The 15,900-nt window shown below is 33.8% G+C and overlaps 1 protein-coding gene across 2 annotated transcripts; it reads left to right on the top strand.

Moving 5' to 3' along the window:
- The first annotated feature begins 1,132 nt into the window (after positions 1-1,132).
- On the top strand, positions 1,133-14,732 carry LOC106116777 (UPF0518 protein GJ17503). Of its 2 annotated transcripts, none has more exons than XM_013310793.1 (16): positions 1,133-1,396; positions 2,387-2,557; positions 3,043-3,227; positions 6,785-6,854; positions 7,294-7,378; positions 7,666-7,774; positions 8,013-8,173; positions 8,437-8,573; positions 8,707-8,793; positions 10,683-10,850; positions 11,589-11,942; positions 12,110-12,650; positions 12,922-13,100; positions 13,394-13,535; positions 13,865-13,987; positions 14,214-14,732. In XM_013310793.1, exons 2-16 carry the CDS (start codon positions 2,411-2,413, stop codon positions 14,444-14,446), a joined length of 2,721 nt encoding a protein of 906 aa, XP_013166247.1. In that variant the 5' UTR covers positions 1,133-1,396; positions 2,387-2,410; the 3' UTR covers positions 14,447-14,732. The 2 variants fall into 2 exon arrangements, with proteins under 2 accessions (XP_013166247.1, XP_013166246.1); XM_013310792.1 differs by having other exon boundaries at positions 10,662-10,850.
- The last annotated feature ends 1,168 nt before the right edge of the window (positions 14,733-15,900 follow it).

Raw genomic sequence — 15,900 nt, 5'->3', positions numbered from 1 at the left:
GCAATAATTATTTTCTTTTATTTAAAAAATATAAAATAAATAACCATTCGCGCTCTGCTAAGCAGCATTATAAATCCTAACCTCTCGAAATGTCACAAATATACCGCATCGTCTGGAATGAGGACGCTATTTCCCGAAGACCAATCGAAGACCCTTCGAATTTATCCCCGTTACCATAAAAAACACTTAGTTTATGGAAGAAGGAGGTAAGCACACTACGGGATTTTTTTTAAATATAGTTAGTATACGTTTATTAGTTTTCCAAACAGTGGAGTGATAGTAAATATATTTAAAGTTTCGAAATTGTGTAACATTAATTCTAATACATTACTAACGCAAATTTAACTTAACCCTTTCGTTATTCACTTACTTCAAATACCACTAATCTTACAAAATTTAAGTACGTAGTAGCTTTCAGCTATTTATTTACTCCAGCTGTAGCACGGTAGATTTTAAATAGTAAATCATCTTGTGCAGGTACATATAAATTGCATTTACAAATTAAATGTGCAATTGTTACGTGGTATTTTGACCATAAAGAAAAATGTCACTGTTTTTTTATAGATGGTTAATTGATATTAATCCTTTATTTTATTAATAATTTTTTAGCCTCCACTAAAATCAAAAGTGTATATCATTTATAGAATATAGTATTAAAAGCATTAATTATAAAATTAATACTAATTACGTTATTATTAAACGGTAGACATTGGAAAAGATTTATCTCCACGAGTGGCTATAGGTAGACGATGATAATTAAAATGCTAAAAACACAAATAAGTGCATACTCAAGTAAAACGAACCATAAAATAACTTCGACTTTGGCATCGTGGACCAAGTTAAATGTACATTAATTAGTAACTTAAATAGCAGTTGCATGCATGTGTTCATGCAGTCACGCTAGGGGAACATCGGACTTACAGCTTTTCGAAACTTTTTTTTGCCTAATGCCTTTCAAAAACGCAATTTGATCCTTTCTCTACCCAAACACAGATATACTTTTGAACAAAATAGTAGGTTAATAAATAAAGTGGCAAGCTTCAAGAATATCATTTTTTACATCTACTCTAGTCAGCAGTCAGTGTTGTCATGTCTATTTTATATGCTCTTTGATAATGTTGTTTGTGTCATTTGTCAAGTTGTCGTGCGTGGTTGTTTTGCATTTTTTATGCAAAACTTAATAGTTTTTCAATGGTTCCTACTCGATAACTTAAAAGTTATAAAAAATCTATAACTGTGTTACTTATTCAGTGGCAAACATTAAAAAGTGATTCAATGAAGGCTCTTTGAAGTGGCGGGTGACATAATTGTCTCCGTAGTATTGCGTATCATGTAACCTTAGTGGTTTATTTTGTGGCTTGCTGTATCTATTTTCGACTCAAGAAACTTCCTGAACGTATGCATTTGTATTTTCCATCATATTGTAGATTTTAAGCGTATCTTTTTAACTAATGTTATTGTTTTCTAACTAGTTTTGTGAGAAGTTGTACTTCGAATGTCAAGGTTCAATATTAATGTATATAACATATGCACTTTTGGTTCTGTAAGTGCTTGAATAATATCTCACTTTTCAATAACCCTAAAGCTATCCTCTTTAATCTGAACTATACGATAATTTGATAAGGTAAAAGTACTGGTTTGATATTGCACAATTGATATGAATGCAGTTTCACCAACATCAAGGCATTGTCTGACTTTTCACACGTATATCAGATTTTCCAAGACTATTAATTTGCAATAAAGTGATTCCTATGTACCATGTCAATAGTGAAAGTCCATATATATGGGGATGGTCAGGAATTTTAACTAATTGCACACATATTTGCTGATTTTCTTTAAAATTGCTTAGATTTATTATTGAAACTTTTTCATAAGACATCAAAATTTAATAATTACTATACATTCAATGAGAACACCTTTCCTGAAAAACATACTATTGTATATGTTTTGTTATACATGTATCTTATAGCAGGAAATTTAATTAATATATCCTTTTGGAACTGGTTTTGTTAGTAATAAAAATATTAATATTCTCATAATTTATATGATATTTAAATTTATCTTATTTGAAAGTTGATAAACTTACTAAAGCTAGTTTACATAATGTTTGAAAGTCTCAGGAAAAAATTATGTATTAATATTAAATTACATCAACATTTATTTTCTGTTTCCACTACCTAAATACACATACAAAATATATTATCTTTTTTACAATGAAAAGGGGAGACACATAACACTCTGATGGTAGTGGTAGGCTGCGGCCAAAAAATATCACAGTCACTAGTACTTTCATTGCTATAAACAGTGAAAAACTAGAAAAAAATTATGCTTTGTAGCCTTCACCAATATAAGAGTGGAATATTAATTATGTTTGTGATCATTACAGATGGTAAAATGATCTAAGGTCAAGATGAGCTGGTTACGGACGACGTCACTGTCATTTGCACGGCAGCTGTCCAGGACATTGGACCCTCGGCATGACTATGAGCCAAATGCATGCTATAACTCCTTCTGCAAGCATTGGCAGCAAGCTCATGATATCATACTTAAGTCTCAGGTAAAAAAAAGAACTGCCATATTCAGATTTATCTTTATTATTTACATGACTGATGAGAGGCCAGTTTTTTCGCCCTGTGTCTTTGTTTTTATGTATGTGATTTCTTGTAGTTTAAACAATTTGTGTTATGATTGGATTCTTGTTATTCTACTTATTATATAATAGGCATACAATCAGACAGGATTTTCTTTTTTGTATTATTTAATTACTAGATCTTACTATATAATATAAATATGAATGTTTAGATGGTTGAATGGATGGATGTTTGGATTTTTATTTGAAGGTATATCTGGAATGGCTGCAGTGATCTCGCTGAAATTTGGCATGCATGTAGAACATAATTTTGAATAACATATAGGCAACTTATTAAATTTATTTTTAATTCTGCACTGACGGAGTTGTCGGCGACAGATAGTTATGTCTAAAACTGTAAACATTGTATGACTTTCTTTGTGTGCCCTGATTAATTAATTGTAACCCTCCAGCCGCAACATCTTCACGACGATGTGTTGGGAGTGGTGAACCATCTGGAACAGCTGACAACACTATTGGTGCTGGAGGCGAGAGCACGTCAGTTCTCACCCAACACACACCCCGCAGCCTGTCTCGAGTACCTACTTAGTGAGAACTTGCTCGATAAATTATATGAATGGGCAATATGTACTGGCAAGTAAGTGCACATATAATATTTTAAATTTAAAAAGTAAGTGAGTATTCCTACACCAATCGTATGATCCTTTTAGTTTAGCCATGCTAGTGGAAATGGGACATAAAACTTATATACTTAGAAAGTTGTTATCCGCTTAGTGGAAAAAGGGGCTATGAATACTTTGTCATTGTCTTAATAAATTCTTGATAAACTAAACATTAAGTAGATTCTAGAATAGTAGACTTTTCATTTGTGAGGTTTTTAGTATTACAAAGAATTAAGCCACTTTTCCTTACATCTTGGGAAATTTTATTTAGTATATATTATTTGGTATATTGCAAATGTTAGTTTAGTGTTTATATCATTTGTTAGTATGTACAGATCTTATTGACCTTTATACAAAGGTCAGTCTAGTGTTGTAGAACGAATACTAAAGTTTCATCTTATAGTCAAGGATATTGTCTTTGAATAGTGTAATACTGTACTTCCGCATCTAGCTGTCGCCATAAATCGGTCTGTCGGTTATAAATCATCTAGCTGTCGCAAGCGTCTCCATTCGCGCTAAATTAAGAAAAAAGCCTATGTCTCCAGACTATTTTCTACATGTATGCTAAATTTCATCAACATCGGTTAAGCAGTTCCGGAGATACCTCCTAACAAACATCCATCTATCCATTTTTATGTTTTTACATTTAAGCTACCACTTTAAATTCTAATATAATAACGTATTTACTATTAAATAACTAGTTTTAGTTAATGCCTAAATTCGACAAGCTATCTTTTTTCTGTTTCGATTACGTATATCCTTGAAACGGTGAATACTAAGGAGATGACATCATGGAAAGCGGCATTTAATATAACCTATAAAAAGTTAATCATTACTTTATCAATAATAATAAAAAAATTGGGATTGTAGTAGTCCACTTGGTGATTTAAATTATAGCTATTATTTTTGTTTTAACGAAATTAATAAAATCATTTAATGAGTCAAGATTTTACAATGCGATGTAAAGCAATAAACAATCTTACGATAGCATTAACGTATTATTAGCTGTCGACCGCGACGCCGTCCGCTCTGAATTAAAAAAAAAACTTAGTAGCCTATGTGTTCTTCCAGACTATATTCTTTATGTATGCCAAATTGAAAATGCCAATATGGAGATCCGTGCAGCCGTTCAACATCCATCCATCCATCTAAATATTCGCATTTATATTAGTAGCAAATATTAAATTTACGATACGATTTTTTTCACTATTTTAGAAACTAAAACGCACAAACTAGGTCGGCAAACAACCATGCAGTTTCCGTTTCCTGCGTGATTCATACAATCGATACCATTGGAAAAGTGCTAAATATATAATTAGAAGTGATGATAACACGATAATTTATATAACTACAGTATGGTTAATTAGTACATTTTGTAAAGTTTAGAAAACATTGTCTTTGTAATTAAAAACATGTTTATTTAAATCGTCGTTTCTATAATGTCTCAAGCTAATTTTTACAAAAAGAAATATATATATATTATAAATGCCAAAATTTTAATGGATGAATACTTGTTGAAAAGTTATATCAAGAACGGCTGCATAGATCTGGATTAAGTCGTAGATGTAGAGCATAGTCTGAAAGGACACAGGCTACTTATTATGTTTTATTTTTAATTCCGCGCGAACTTGCAGGCGAGTTAGAAAATATGTCTATTGAAAATAAAATCTTCGTACCGAGTATATACTTTTATTGATAAAATAATTTGCTAATAGTAAACAAAAAATAAATTAAAAAAAATATGTACTTATCAGTAGCATTCCGGTATTAAATTAATTCTTTAGAATGATATTAATTATCTGTTATCCGATAACGCTTCAATGAGATCGGAACAAATAATATTATCATTGCAACAAATGCGTCATCGTTTCATTTACCTTATCACTTCTAGTAGCACAAAGAAGGTAATTAATAAAGGTTGCCAGATATAAAATAATCTACAGGTAGTTAAACTGCTATTTTTGCTGTTCATAAATGGGAACTTTTTTTAGTTAAATAACAGTTGAATTTTATAGCAATATTCCATTTTTACAGATAACTTATACTAATAAAATAAAAGTAATAAACTTCTTACTAAATGCGAATGTTTAGATGGATGTTTGGTAGAAGGTATCTACAGAACGGCTGCATGGATCTTGATTAAATTTGGCATAGATGTAGGACGCCGCGGATGGAATCGCGGGCGACAGCTAGTTGACTAATAAATCTTGAACTGTTTAATTTGCATATATACTATTAATGGTTTTTCTTATAAGATAACATTATATACGTGTCAGAGAATGTTTAGGAAAACTGTACGAATTCCTACCTTTCATAATAGCTCATGGCACATCGCCAAATACCATTGATACATTGTTGATGATTGTCATTCCGTAACCGTACAATACTCATGCAAACAACCAACAGAGATTTTGTTTTGTATGACATTTTTGTATTTCGAACACGCAATTTAGACTTAAAAGTCTGTCAAGAGGCATAAGTTTTAATATCTATCATTTATTTTACGGTTTATAACAATCTTACTTTTTACTTCTTACTCATATTATAAATGTGAATATTTGGATGAATGGATGGATGTTTGTTTGAAGGTATCTCGGTGAAATTTGGCACAGATGTAGAACATAGTCTGGAAGAACACATAGGCTACTAATTAAGTTTCTTTTATAACGCGCGGCCGGAGTCGCGGGCGACTGCCAGTAGCGACAAAATTTTAATAATCTCGACAGTAGTATTGAATTTATTCATCACAAACATACTTCAATATAAATCTTTCCTCTTTGAAATTAGTGTAGGTAAAGTTATGTGAAATTGTTTGTACGCGCAACTGAGAACAGCAACTAATAAATATATGACTCAAGAATCATCGTTCATTTGGTCATGACCATTTGTATGATGTTTACATAATATCTTTTTCCAATGTTTACATCACGTGCTGTTTTTGTCTCGTCAATGACTGCTCACCTTTGTAATATAATTCCATCTCCGATATCCTCATTTATAAACTGACTCTGTTTATCTATGTTTGCCAAAAGCATCGGATCTTTGGCTATATTTCAAGTACTTTTCGCGCCATTAAAAAATAAGACTTAAATATTTATTTTTAAATTTGGTAAAAAACACGTAAAAATATAGTAATACCTTATTTACATTGCTCATATACTTATTATTTACATATGAATGGAAGTATGGCTTGTCGGACATATAGTCCGACACGGCCTGATTGAAACATTAGCTTGTCATGGCAGCTAACGTGTTAAGGATAAAATTTTGTACAAATCTTACTAATTTTATATTATCTCCAGAACGCCTGAACGGATCTTGATGACATTTGGCATAAATATAAAACATAGTCTGGTACAACACATAGGCTAATAAGTATGTTATTTTTTAATCCTGTGCGGACGGAGTCGCGGCCGACCGCTAGTAATTATATAATTTAGTATAATCTATTTTTAAGGTTAAACTATTATTACGATTTTAAAACAAGACAGATAACATGTAGACATTTTTTATATGTTTGTCTATGTTGCAGGTACGAAAATGCAGTGCGTCTAGAACAACTCAAGTTGTTCGGGAATCTTGTCAGTCACTATGGTTCACAGGTATATAAATGTTCTTCTTTACTTAACTTTATACGTTACCAATTTGTTAGACTTTTTTTTTTATACCATAAGGTGGCAAACGAGCGAGCGGCCACCTAAAATCGCTGAAATAGCGAAGTGACCGTTGCCCATAGACATACGCAAATGCGTTGCCTACCTTTAATCAACGGAGGAGAGGATGCACACAAAGAATATTTTCTTTTTCCATGCATCCTCTCATCCGGAAAGTTCACTTCCACTTCGTGGGCCACACCACAAAGGGTGGGAAGGAAAAGAGGACTTAATTAGGCCTCCGCGAAGCACACTCATCAGACGAAACGCGGAATTGCTTCCACTTGACGCCTGTCTTCTGTGTGGTCGTGGTACTTCATCGGGCGAGCCGGGACAATTCGTGCGAAGAAGTAAAGCGGGCTCTACCACTGTGACTTATATTTCGCAGGTGATAGCCGCGGAGCCATTCCTTCGACCGCTTCTCAAACTTTTAAGCGGATTTAGAAACGATTTACCACCGAAAAACCTTGAAAGTAAGTATAAGTAAGCTCATTTTGTTGCATTTTTATAATAATACTAGCTGTCATCCACGACTACGTCCGCGCGGTATTCAGTACCTTAGTTCTTCTAGACTATGTTCTACATCTGAGGCAAATTACATCAAGATCCGTTGAGCCGTTCTGTAGATACCTTGTAATAAACAGCCATCCATAAATCATATTAGTAAGATAAATTGAAAGACAAGCAATTTAGCACTTAAAGTCTTAGGTTGTTAGAATGAATATCGTACCAAATACAATGAACCATGTACATGTTCCAGGTCAGCTGGTGTCTGTGCTGAATCAACTATGTGTTGTCTTGATGCAGAATATGAAATTCATAGATCTGTTCTTTCTCATGACGCACACACAGAACGGATCGCAAGCAGAGTAAGTAACAACTAACATACACACTACGAACACATAAACCACATTTACAGTGGATTTCCGAGACCAAAATCCTTCTTCAAAATATATTGTTACCTCTGTTTTGTCAAAAAGGTTTAAGTCTCAGAAACCAACGGTTACAAATTATTCATAATTTTGACTAATTCGTATCTTTAATTTGAAACGTCCATAGTTTCTTAAATATTGTCGAAACATACTGAATTATCGATTTATATTATAGGTTTATAATAGGACGACTCCTTCTATCTACCGTACACCGGGAAGGTGCGACAGGGTCGGCATCACGAGATGCGTTACTTCTTTGTGCCAAAATGTCTGCCCGCTGTCCGCCCCTGGCACATTGCATGCTCGCAGGGAACACGTGCCCAGTGCTCGCTACAGGTAACCAACATATTCTAAACACAAACTAGAGCTATTTTATAGTCATTTTCTTGTCCCTTAATATATTCATCTGCATAATATTTATTAATTGCTAGGCTTTTTGATATTTGCAGAATGTCCAATGATTTTGTGACTTTTATTTTATCCTGTAAAGTAAAATAATAGTACACTTAAGAAAACTATAACTCTAAGCTTATTAACATTGAAATAATAGATTTAGTAGCATGGTCCTTCGAGGCGGATAAAGTAATTTTCTTTCCCAGGACTAAGCGGCCTGTATTCCTTGTTGCCGCGAACTCTCAACGACAAGATAGATCGCCTCACTCCCGACGACCTCAAGCAGATGCACAAACTGACACTCTTCATTGATTCCCTCGAGTTCTGTAATGCTGTGGCTGAAGTTAGTATTATTGAAAATTAATATTAAACGGCAAAAGCTGGTGTTTTTATAAGTTTGTTAAGGTGAAAATGTCAAGGTCAGATTTTCGTAGATATTGCATTTTTTATTTAGTGTTTATTTACTTGTTGTTCAGGTCGCCCACCCATCTATCAAGAAGGAACTGTTGGATCTTCTTCATCAGGGCTTCCTGGTACCGGTGATGGGGCCAGCGCTGCTACAGGTAACTTCCTCGGTTAAGGTAACGGGTCATCATGTGATAACAGTTTGATGCTATTTCTATATCAGATATGTATCCATTATTGATGGAATTGAATCATTTCTAAGGCCCTTCTTACACAAAGCAACGTACATCTTCAAAACTAATGTTACATCTTTGCGTCGCGTGTAGCACGTCGCGTGCGTATTGTACACACAAAGTTGAATCGGCGACTTGAGTCGTCTATTCCCGGTAGTATAGCGACTACATTTCAACAGTACAGATTTTCTCCGCCATCTTGAAAATCGCAGGGCTAGACAAAGTGGATTCGCTGCGAAGCGATTCAATATCGAACTTCAAAAATGTATGAAACTTAATATCTTTCGACAAGCCATTTGATTGTCGCACTTTTTGAAATTAGTTATGGAATCGCTTCGGAGCGAATACACTTTGTTTAGTCCTCCAGGTAGCTACTAGTTTGGCGATGAAGTATAGAAATGTCAACGACGAGCTGTTTACGAACCTCTATGACATGGTATTGTGTAAGTCTACTTAGCGACTAAAATAGCCGGGTTTTTTTATATCATAAGGTGGCAAACGAGCGAGCGCCCTTCAATTAACATGTCGATGAAGTGTTTCGTCAGTGAAAACACACAATAATGGATACATGTTTGCGAGTGGTTTGCGACTTTCATTAACAAATGCTGTCTTTCTCATGTGATTTCTGTATTGCAGGTGATGTGGACATCATTGCTTTGTCATTTGAATGCCAAACAATTTGCTACATTCAATTGTGTGTTTGTTTGATTGCAAGTTTGAATTTTTTTATCATAAAAATATTTTGTTAATTCCAACTAAGCTGTATGTACTAGGACGATTCACGAGAAGTGGAATGCCGGGATTCAAACCCTTGACTACGTGATTGAAAACCCTTAACCATTAGGCTATTGATGCTTCAATTAAAATTTATATCGTATTTTATTTGTAACACTCTATTATCTGTCTTCTTGTTGTTTTTTTTTAAATGTTACTTGAATATGCAAGTTGAAAAATATATTTCCTAGCTTTATAAGATGTTAACTAATTATTATTTTTATTTATGTGTATATTTTGACTGTTTTCATCCAGGTTCTATTGAATATTACATCTACGTATTATATACATATTTATGTACAATAATAGATTTAAGTTATGTTTACATAAGATACATTTGTACATTTTTATTTACTTTAACATCACGTATCAGTAAATAATGAACTATTTTTCCAAATAAATACATAAGTATTTGAACTTTGACTTTGAAGTATGTCGCTTTAACTTTTTTATCACCTCAATATAGTATTTTTTATTATTATATATTATATTATTATATAGTATGAAATGTACAAATGTGTTTTATATGTTGTTGGTTTCATGCGTGTGGTTCGATCGGGTTTACATTGGGCTTGCACCGGGAGGTTTGGAGAAGCACATTGGTGTGGTCCATGGCTTGCTAAATATGCTGTTTTCATACGACGTATTTATTATTCAAAAGCATATAAAATATAAAAGACAATTGGCACGTGCATCTACCACAGATTAACTAACAATTGCAGAAAATTGCTTTCAGTAAACCTTTTTTCATGGAGACAAGAAATTTAGGCAATTTTACGTCTTATGTTTAAACTATAAAGTTCAAATTACATTATCTGAATGACATACGAAACAAAAATAAGTATATCAAGCTAGTACTGACCAAACAAATTAACGTCGTATGACTTTGAATTAGAGTTTAATTCACTTTAACTGTTTTCGATTATCAAAATTCTTAAAAATCAAATCTTAATACAAAGAGATAGGGTCGTATTTCCATAAATCCACCCATGAGTCCAACTAACACCGCGGGACCGTAGACGAGAGCGGGCGACTTGCAGAGCGGTGCGGGCGAGCGAGCGGCCGCGCTGGCGTACCTCGAGCTGGCGCTGCGCAGTGCTACCCCCGGCGGACTGCTGCGTGCTGTGCTGCGCTTCCTCTTCGCATACCAGTATGATGGCGTCACCCTCATCGATGTACTGCTCACTAGACTGGAGGGGAATTCACAAGTAAGTCAAATTTACTGCGGACTACATGTCGGAAGCCTAATTTTAGTTCCCTTCTTATAAGGAAAGGTTGGGAAGGGGAATTGGATTAGACAGAGTCCCTATCCATATACGCATAGGAATGGGATATATCCTTTTTCTGTGCGTCCCGTTCTCTGTCGATTAAAGGTACGCATCTGCAATTGAGGATGATTTTTTTTTTATATAAAATAAGATGTCAAACGAGCGAGTGGCCGCCTGAACTGACCTGACTGACCGTTGCCCATAGACATACGTAAGAGCCCGCTTTAACATCTTCGCACGAATTGTCCCGGCTCACTCGGTGAAATACCACGACCACACAGAAAACAGGCGTCAAGTGGAAGCTATTCCGCGTGTGATGAGTGTTCGTTCCGGAGGCCTAATTTAGTCCTCTTTCCCTTCCCACCCTTTTCCTTATAAGGATAGGATGGGAAGTGAAAGAGGACTTTCCGGTTGAGAGGATACATGGGAAGGGAAAATGTTTTCTCTCTGTGCATCCTTCCCTCCGTCGATTAAAGGTAGGCAACGCATATGCAATTGCGTATGCCTATGGGCAACGGCCACTTCGCTATTTCAACGATTTCAGGTGGCCGCTCGGTCGTATGCTACCATATGATATAAAAAAAAGAAATCTAGATGTCAAGTGAAAATCCTTCATTATTACAGGACCAACGACAATTTTTGGAAAAGTTTTTTAAATATATCATTCCTTTATTTCAGCTGTCACTCATCACGCTATCATTAATAGAGACGCTAATAGATTTGAACTGCGAGGATGTGATATTAGAACTAATATACAAATATCTTCTAAACGGCCATCATCTCATAGCTACGTATAAACATAGAATTGCCGATCCTACACTTTATATGGACGCAGCTGTAGCATTCTTAGATCTTACTCCGAAATGCTGTATGAGACCACTGGAGAAGACCAGGGCGTGGGTGAACGAGCTTGCGTTGACCGGTAAAAGGGTACTGGATTTTAGAAAAGATGATGAAGATCGAAGAATCAATGGAGTACATGGTGATATAGCCATGAATAGTCTAGTTCAAGAAGTAAATTTTGATTATGGGGTAAGTTATACTGATTTGACCTTTACCTTAAACTACTTTTTTTTTGCTTTATCATTTCTACCAATACCTCAATCTTATCAAAGTGCAAGTAAACTTCATTATGTTTGCTTCACATTTCTTTACAATTAATAGAAAAAAATTCTCTGAAACTTTTTGTCTAATTTTAGAATCCACACGAAACACTGTACGGTAACTATCACGCTTACCTCTGCCACGCTCGCTTCGAAATCGTATCTCGAACTATCGCTTGCACAAACTGGAGCTCAAAATACGATACAATATCGTCACCTAAACGCGAAACGAACAACAACACTAAAGATCTGAAAGAGATAGATGGGCATACAGCTGGGAAGGAGCAAGACAGCCTTATTTCTATCTGTACCAGTGGATATGATACATTAAAGACAAGCGGAACACCAGATAAAGAACCACATAGTCTGACGTCACTTCTAGAAGATACTGAAAGTCCAAAAAACGTTACAGAGTCAAATGATCATCAAAGTACTGAGAGCAAAGACCGTGATAGTCTAACGTCCAATGGAGAGAGTAGTGGATATGATAGCTTTAAGTTTAGAGTAGAAGAAGATGGAGAATCTTTTGCCGAGGACTCGTTCAGGAAGAGTTTCAGTAAGGAAAGAAACGGAAGGGAATATGACTCTGATGCTGCTTCTTTTAGGTGCTGGCGGGCCAGTGCCGAAAGTATAATCGGTAAGATTATACAATTTATCTATTTTTATTACTAAGAAAAAAGGTAGCCAATAATTTGCATGTATGCATCATTTAACTTCTTCTCAATGTCCCGTAAAAATTCAAACAAAGATTTCAGATGTTAACAGTTCGCTTCTAAGACCAAAAGCCTTTTAAAATATATTGTTATCTCTATTTCATCAAAGAAAATGACAGAGATGACGATATTTAAAACAAACAGAGATTTTAGTATGAAAGACCAGACAAATATTTTTTTTATTTAACTCTCTAGGCCCACTGTTAAGCATTCTCCTGCGGAAAGCGGCCGCTCTGCTAGAGTCAGAGGTGACGGTGAACTGCCGCGTGACGAGCGTGCTGTCCAAGCTGGTGTCTCTGCCCACTCCACTGCTGAGCTCTCTGCTGCTCTGCCCCGGGTACATGTTGCAGCCCAATGTGCCTTCTTTGTACCAGGTCAGTTGCTTACATTGATTTTTTTGTAAAGTGCGTAATTTTTAGTGGTTAGCATTATTGTATATGTTCTTTAATTTCACTATAAAAAATTAAAAAAAAACATGCTTTAATTATGATTTTTTTTTAATTATAAGAAGTAAAAATTTTGAAAAATATTGTGAAGACAATGAGCTTAAACTCGACGTGATTGTGTCGTTTTATTGCAAATTTCCTTTGGCCACCTTCCATCTCCACCATCAGATCAGCACCATGTCGTCATATTGCATTATTAAATAAATATTTTTTCTCTACAGATTCTCCACAAATTGAAAGAAGAGGTAGACGAGCTTACGCAAGGATTAGAGAACAAAGACCAGCTGGTGGACAAGGCGCGGGTCTACCTCGTGCAACGCGAAATGGCGCTGCTGAGATCCAGGGTACATAAGAATGACGACAGTGAGTATTAAAAAAAAACGTTACCTAACCCTTACCTTTTTCAGACCAAAAATCATATGAGAATTAGTTAACCTTGAGATTAACACTTTAAATGCTAAAACGCATCGAATTTGTTATGTCATTATTTATTTATTGATTTACTTTACAGACAATCGATATATGCATGTCTTTTAGCGCTCTCGATGCATAAAAACTTTTTCCATTTCCACTTTTTAAATGTGTCAATAAAAATAGTAATTATTAAACCAAAAAATAAAATTGTGGACCCTTTTTTCTACTGCTTCTAATAAATCTAGCGTAAATTATAATTATGTAATCCTTTTGTAAAGATGCACAGCGCGGTACAGAGGCGAGCGTAACGCGACAAGATGAATCTCCGTTCAGGCGTGTAGAGGCCAAGCGACGTAGTCTGTCATCGAGTTTCTCTAACATGTTTGGAAGACGACAATCATGTAAGTTTTTTATCATAAGTCTAAACATCTATATTTAGTGTGTCTACAGGAGACAAATTACATTATTTTGATGGATCATTTTGTTTCTAGAAGATTCTAAATAAAAAAAATAATCACATGTATATAAAATTTTTAAGTTAAAGAATGAATTTGGATTATATTTTAAAAAAATGTGTTCAAAATTCAATATAATTTTATATGTAATTTATCAATTATTTTATTCTAGCTTCTCCAACACAGAATATACAAAGTTTACAGAATACCCAACATATAATACACAAACGACTTATATTTACACAAGACGAGTACTGGAACCAATCCATTGCACTACGTTCCATACTAAACGCTGTTATACTAGAAGAGTGGTCTAAAGAATTGGCTTCACTATGCGAGGAGCAAGCTCTTAGACTATGTTCGGATTACGAAGATAATTCATATATACGAAATGTGGCTTTATGACTGAGAGCCAATGCCTTTTCAGGCAAACAAGTGATACAACGCTCTTATGATACTAGAGTGTAATGGACTAGTGTTAAAGTTTAAGTCTATAAAGAATTGGCTACACTATGCTAGGGGCTAGCTCTTAGACTATGTTCGGATTACAGAGATACATGCAAACTGTGGCTTTATGAGTAAAAGCCAATGCCTCTACAAGCACACAAGAAATACAACGCTCTTATGATACTAGAGCGTAAGGAACTATAGTTTTAAACATATTACAAGCACTCTGTAACATGTTTATGACCGAAAATATTGCCATCCCTTTCATTCTCTTTTATAAAGAAAGAGATGAAGTAAACGACTCCGCCCTTTTCTAAATTTAAAAAAAAATCGATGTTTGGATTACATTCTGTATAAATTGTGATGGTTACAATACAATTTAAAGATATTATTTTATGTCCAATTATTAGATTTTTTAATTTTCATTAAATTATGAAGTTTATTTCAGCTGTAGCTATAAATTGTGATATCTTGTACAGTGAATTTAAATGAAAACTTTTTAACCCAATTCACCGTTTGTTTAGTATTTTTCTCTTAAATAGTATTGCTATAATTTTTTTTTTTTAGGATTTGACAAATTTTTTTTTAAATATTTTTAAACTTTTATTAATTAATTAAAATAATTATAATAACTACGACATCACTTATTAAAATTATCTTACACGATATATTTTTTATTCGCCAGCAAGATTAGAATTGGTTAATAATTTAATAAAAAAAAACTCTGATGTGGATGGCAACACTGACGTATTTCAGTTATTTACTTAGTGAACAAATATATTATTAATTTTAAGGATTATTTGTATGTTTTTATAAACAATAAATACTTAATTATATGTACCTAAAAGCCTAATTTTATATGTATTAGTAACAATTTATAATAAAATAAAAATGCCATGAAACGTAATTTTGAACTGTGATTTTATAATGTTCAAAAATCTAATTGGATTGTAATTTTTATTGTAAATATAGATAAAAAAAACAATGCCTTTTACAAAATAGATAAATAATCATATTTTTATCACTATGATATAGAATAAGGAAACTTTATAATTTAAGTGTAACAAATATGTTTTATATTTCTTATTTTAATATTTCCTTTTGATTAATCTCTTCGTTTTATTAATATTTGCTTTTATTCGATATTTTTATTTGTTTTCAATTCGATTTTGTTATTTTCGTATAACGATAAATATAATTGCCCCATACGCTCAAAAAAAACAGTTTCTGTAGATGTTTAATAATAATTGTGCTTTTGTTCTATTTTCAAATAATTCTAATGGATTGATATTTTTTTAAATCTTATCTTAAAAAGGCAACACCCGTTGTTTACGGACAAAATAACATCCCAGTGCTAAAAATTAAAGTAAATGGAACATGATGTATCACAAGAAATATATTACCATAGATTT

The sequence above is a fragment of the Papilio xuthus genome, unplaced genomic scaffold (genome assembly GCF_000836235.2).
Source record: "Papilio xuthus unplaced genomic scaffold, Pxut_1.1 DF827714.1, whole genome shotgun sequence".
Lineage (NCBI taxonomy): Eukaryota > Metazoa > Arthropoda > Insecta > Lepidoptera > Papilionidae > Papilio > Papilio xuthus.
This window is presented reverse-complemented; position numbering and strand designations above follow the sequence as displayed.

Bases quoted from the DNA above. Each gene is read 5' to 3' on its own strand.
- LOC106116777 (XM_013310792.1), top strand. From the start codon at position 2,411: ATGAGCTGGTTACGGACGACGTCACTGTCATTTGCACGGCAGCTGTCC. The intron at 3,228-6,784 runs GTAAGTGCACAT...TCTATGTTGCAG, and splicing joins TGGGCAATATGTACTGGCAA to GTACGAAAATGCAGTGCGTC. The intron at 8,574-8,706 runs GTTAGTATTATT...CTTGTTGTTCAG, and splicing joins TCTGTAATGCTGTGGCTGAA to GTCGCCCACCCATCTATCAA.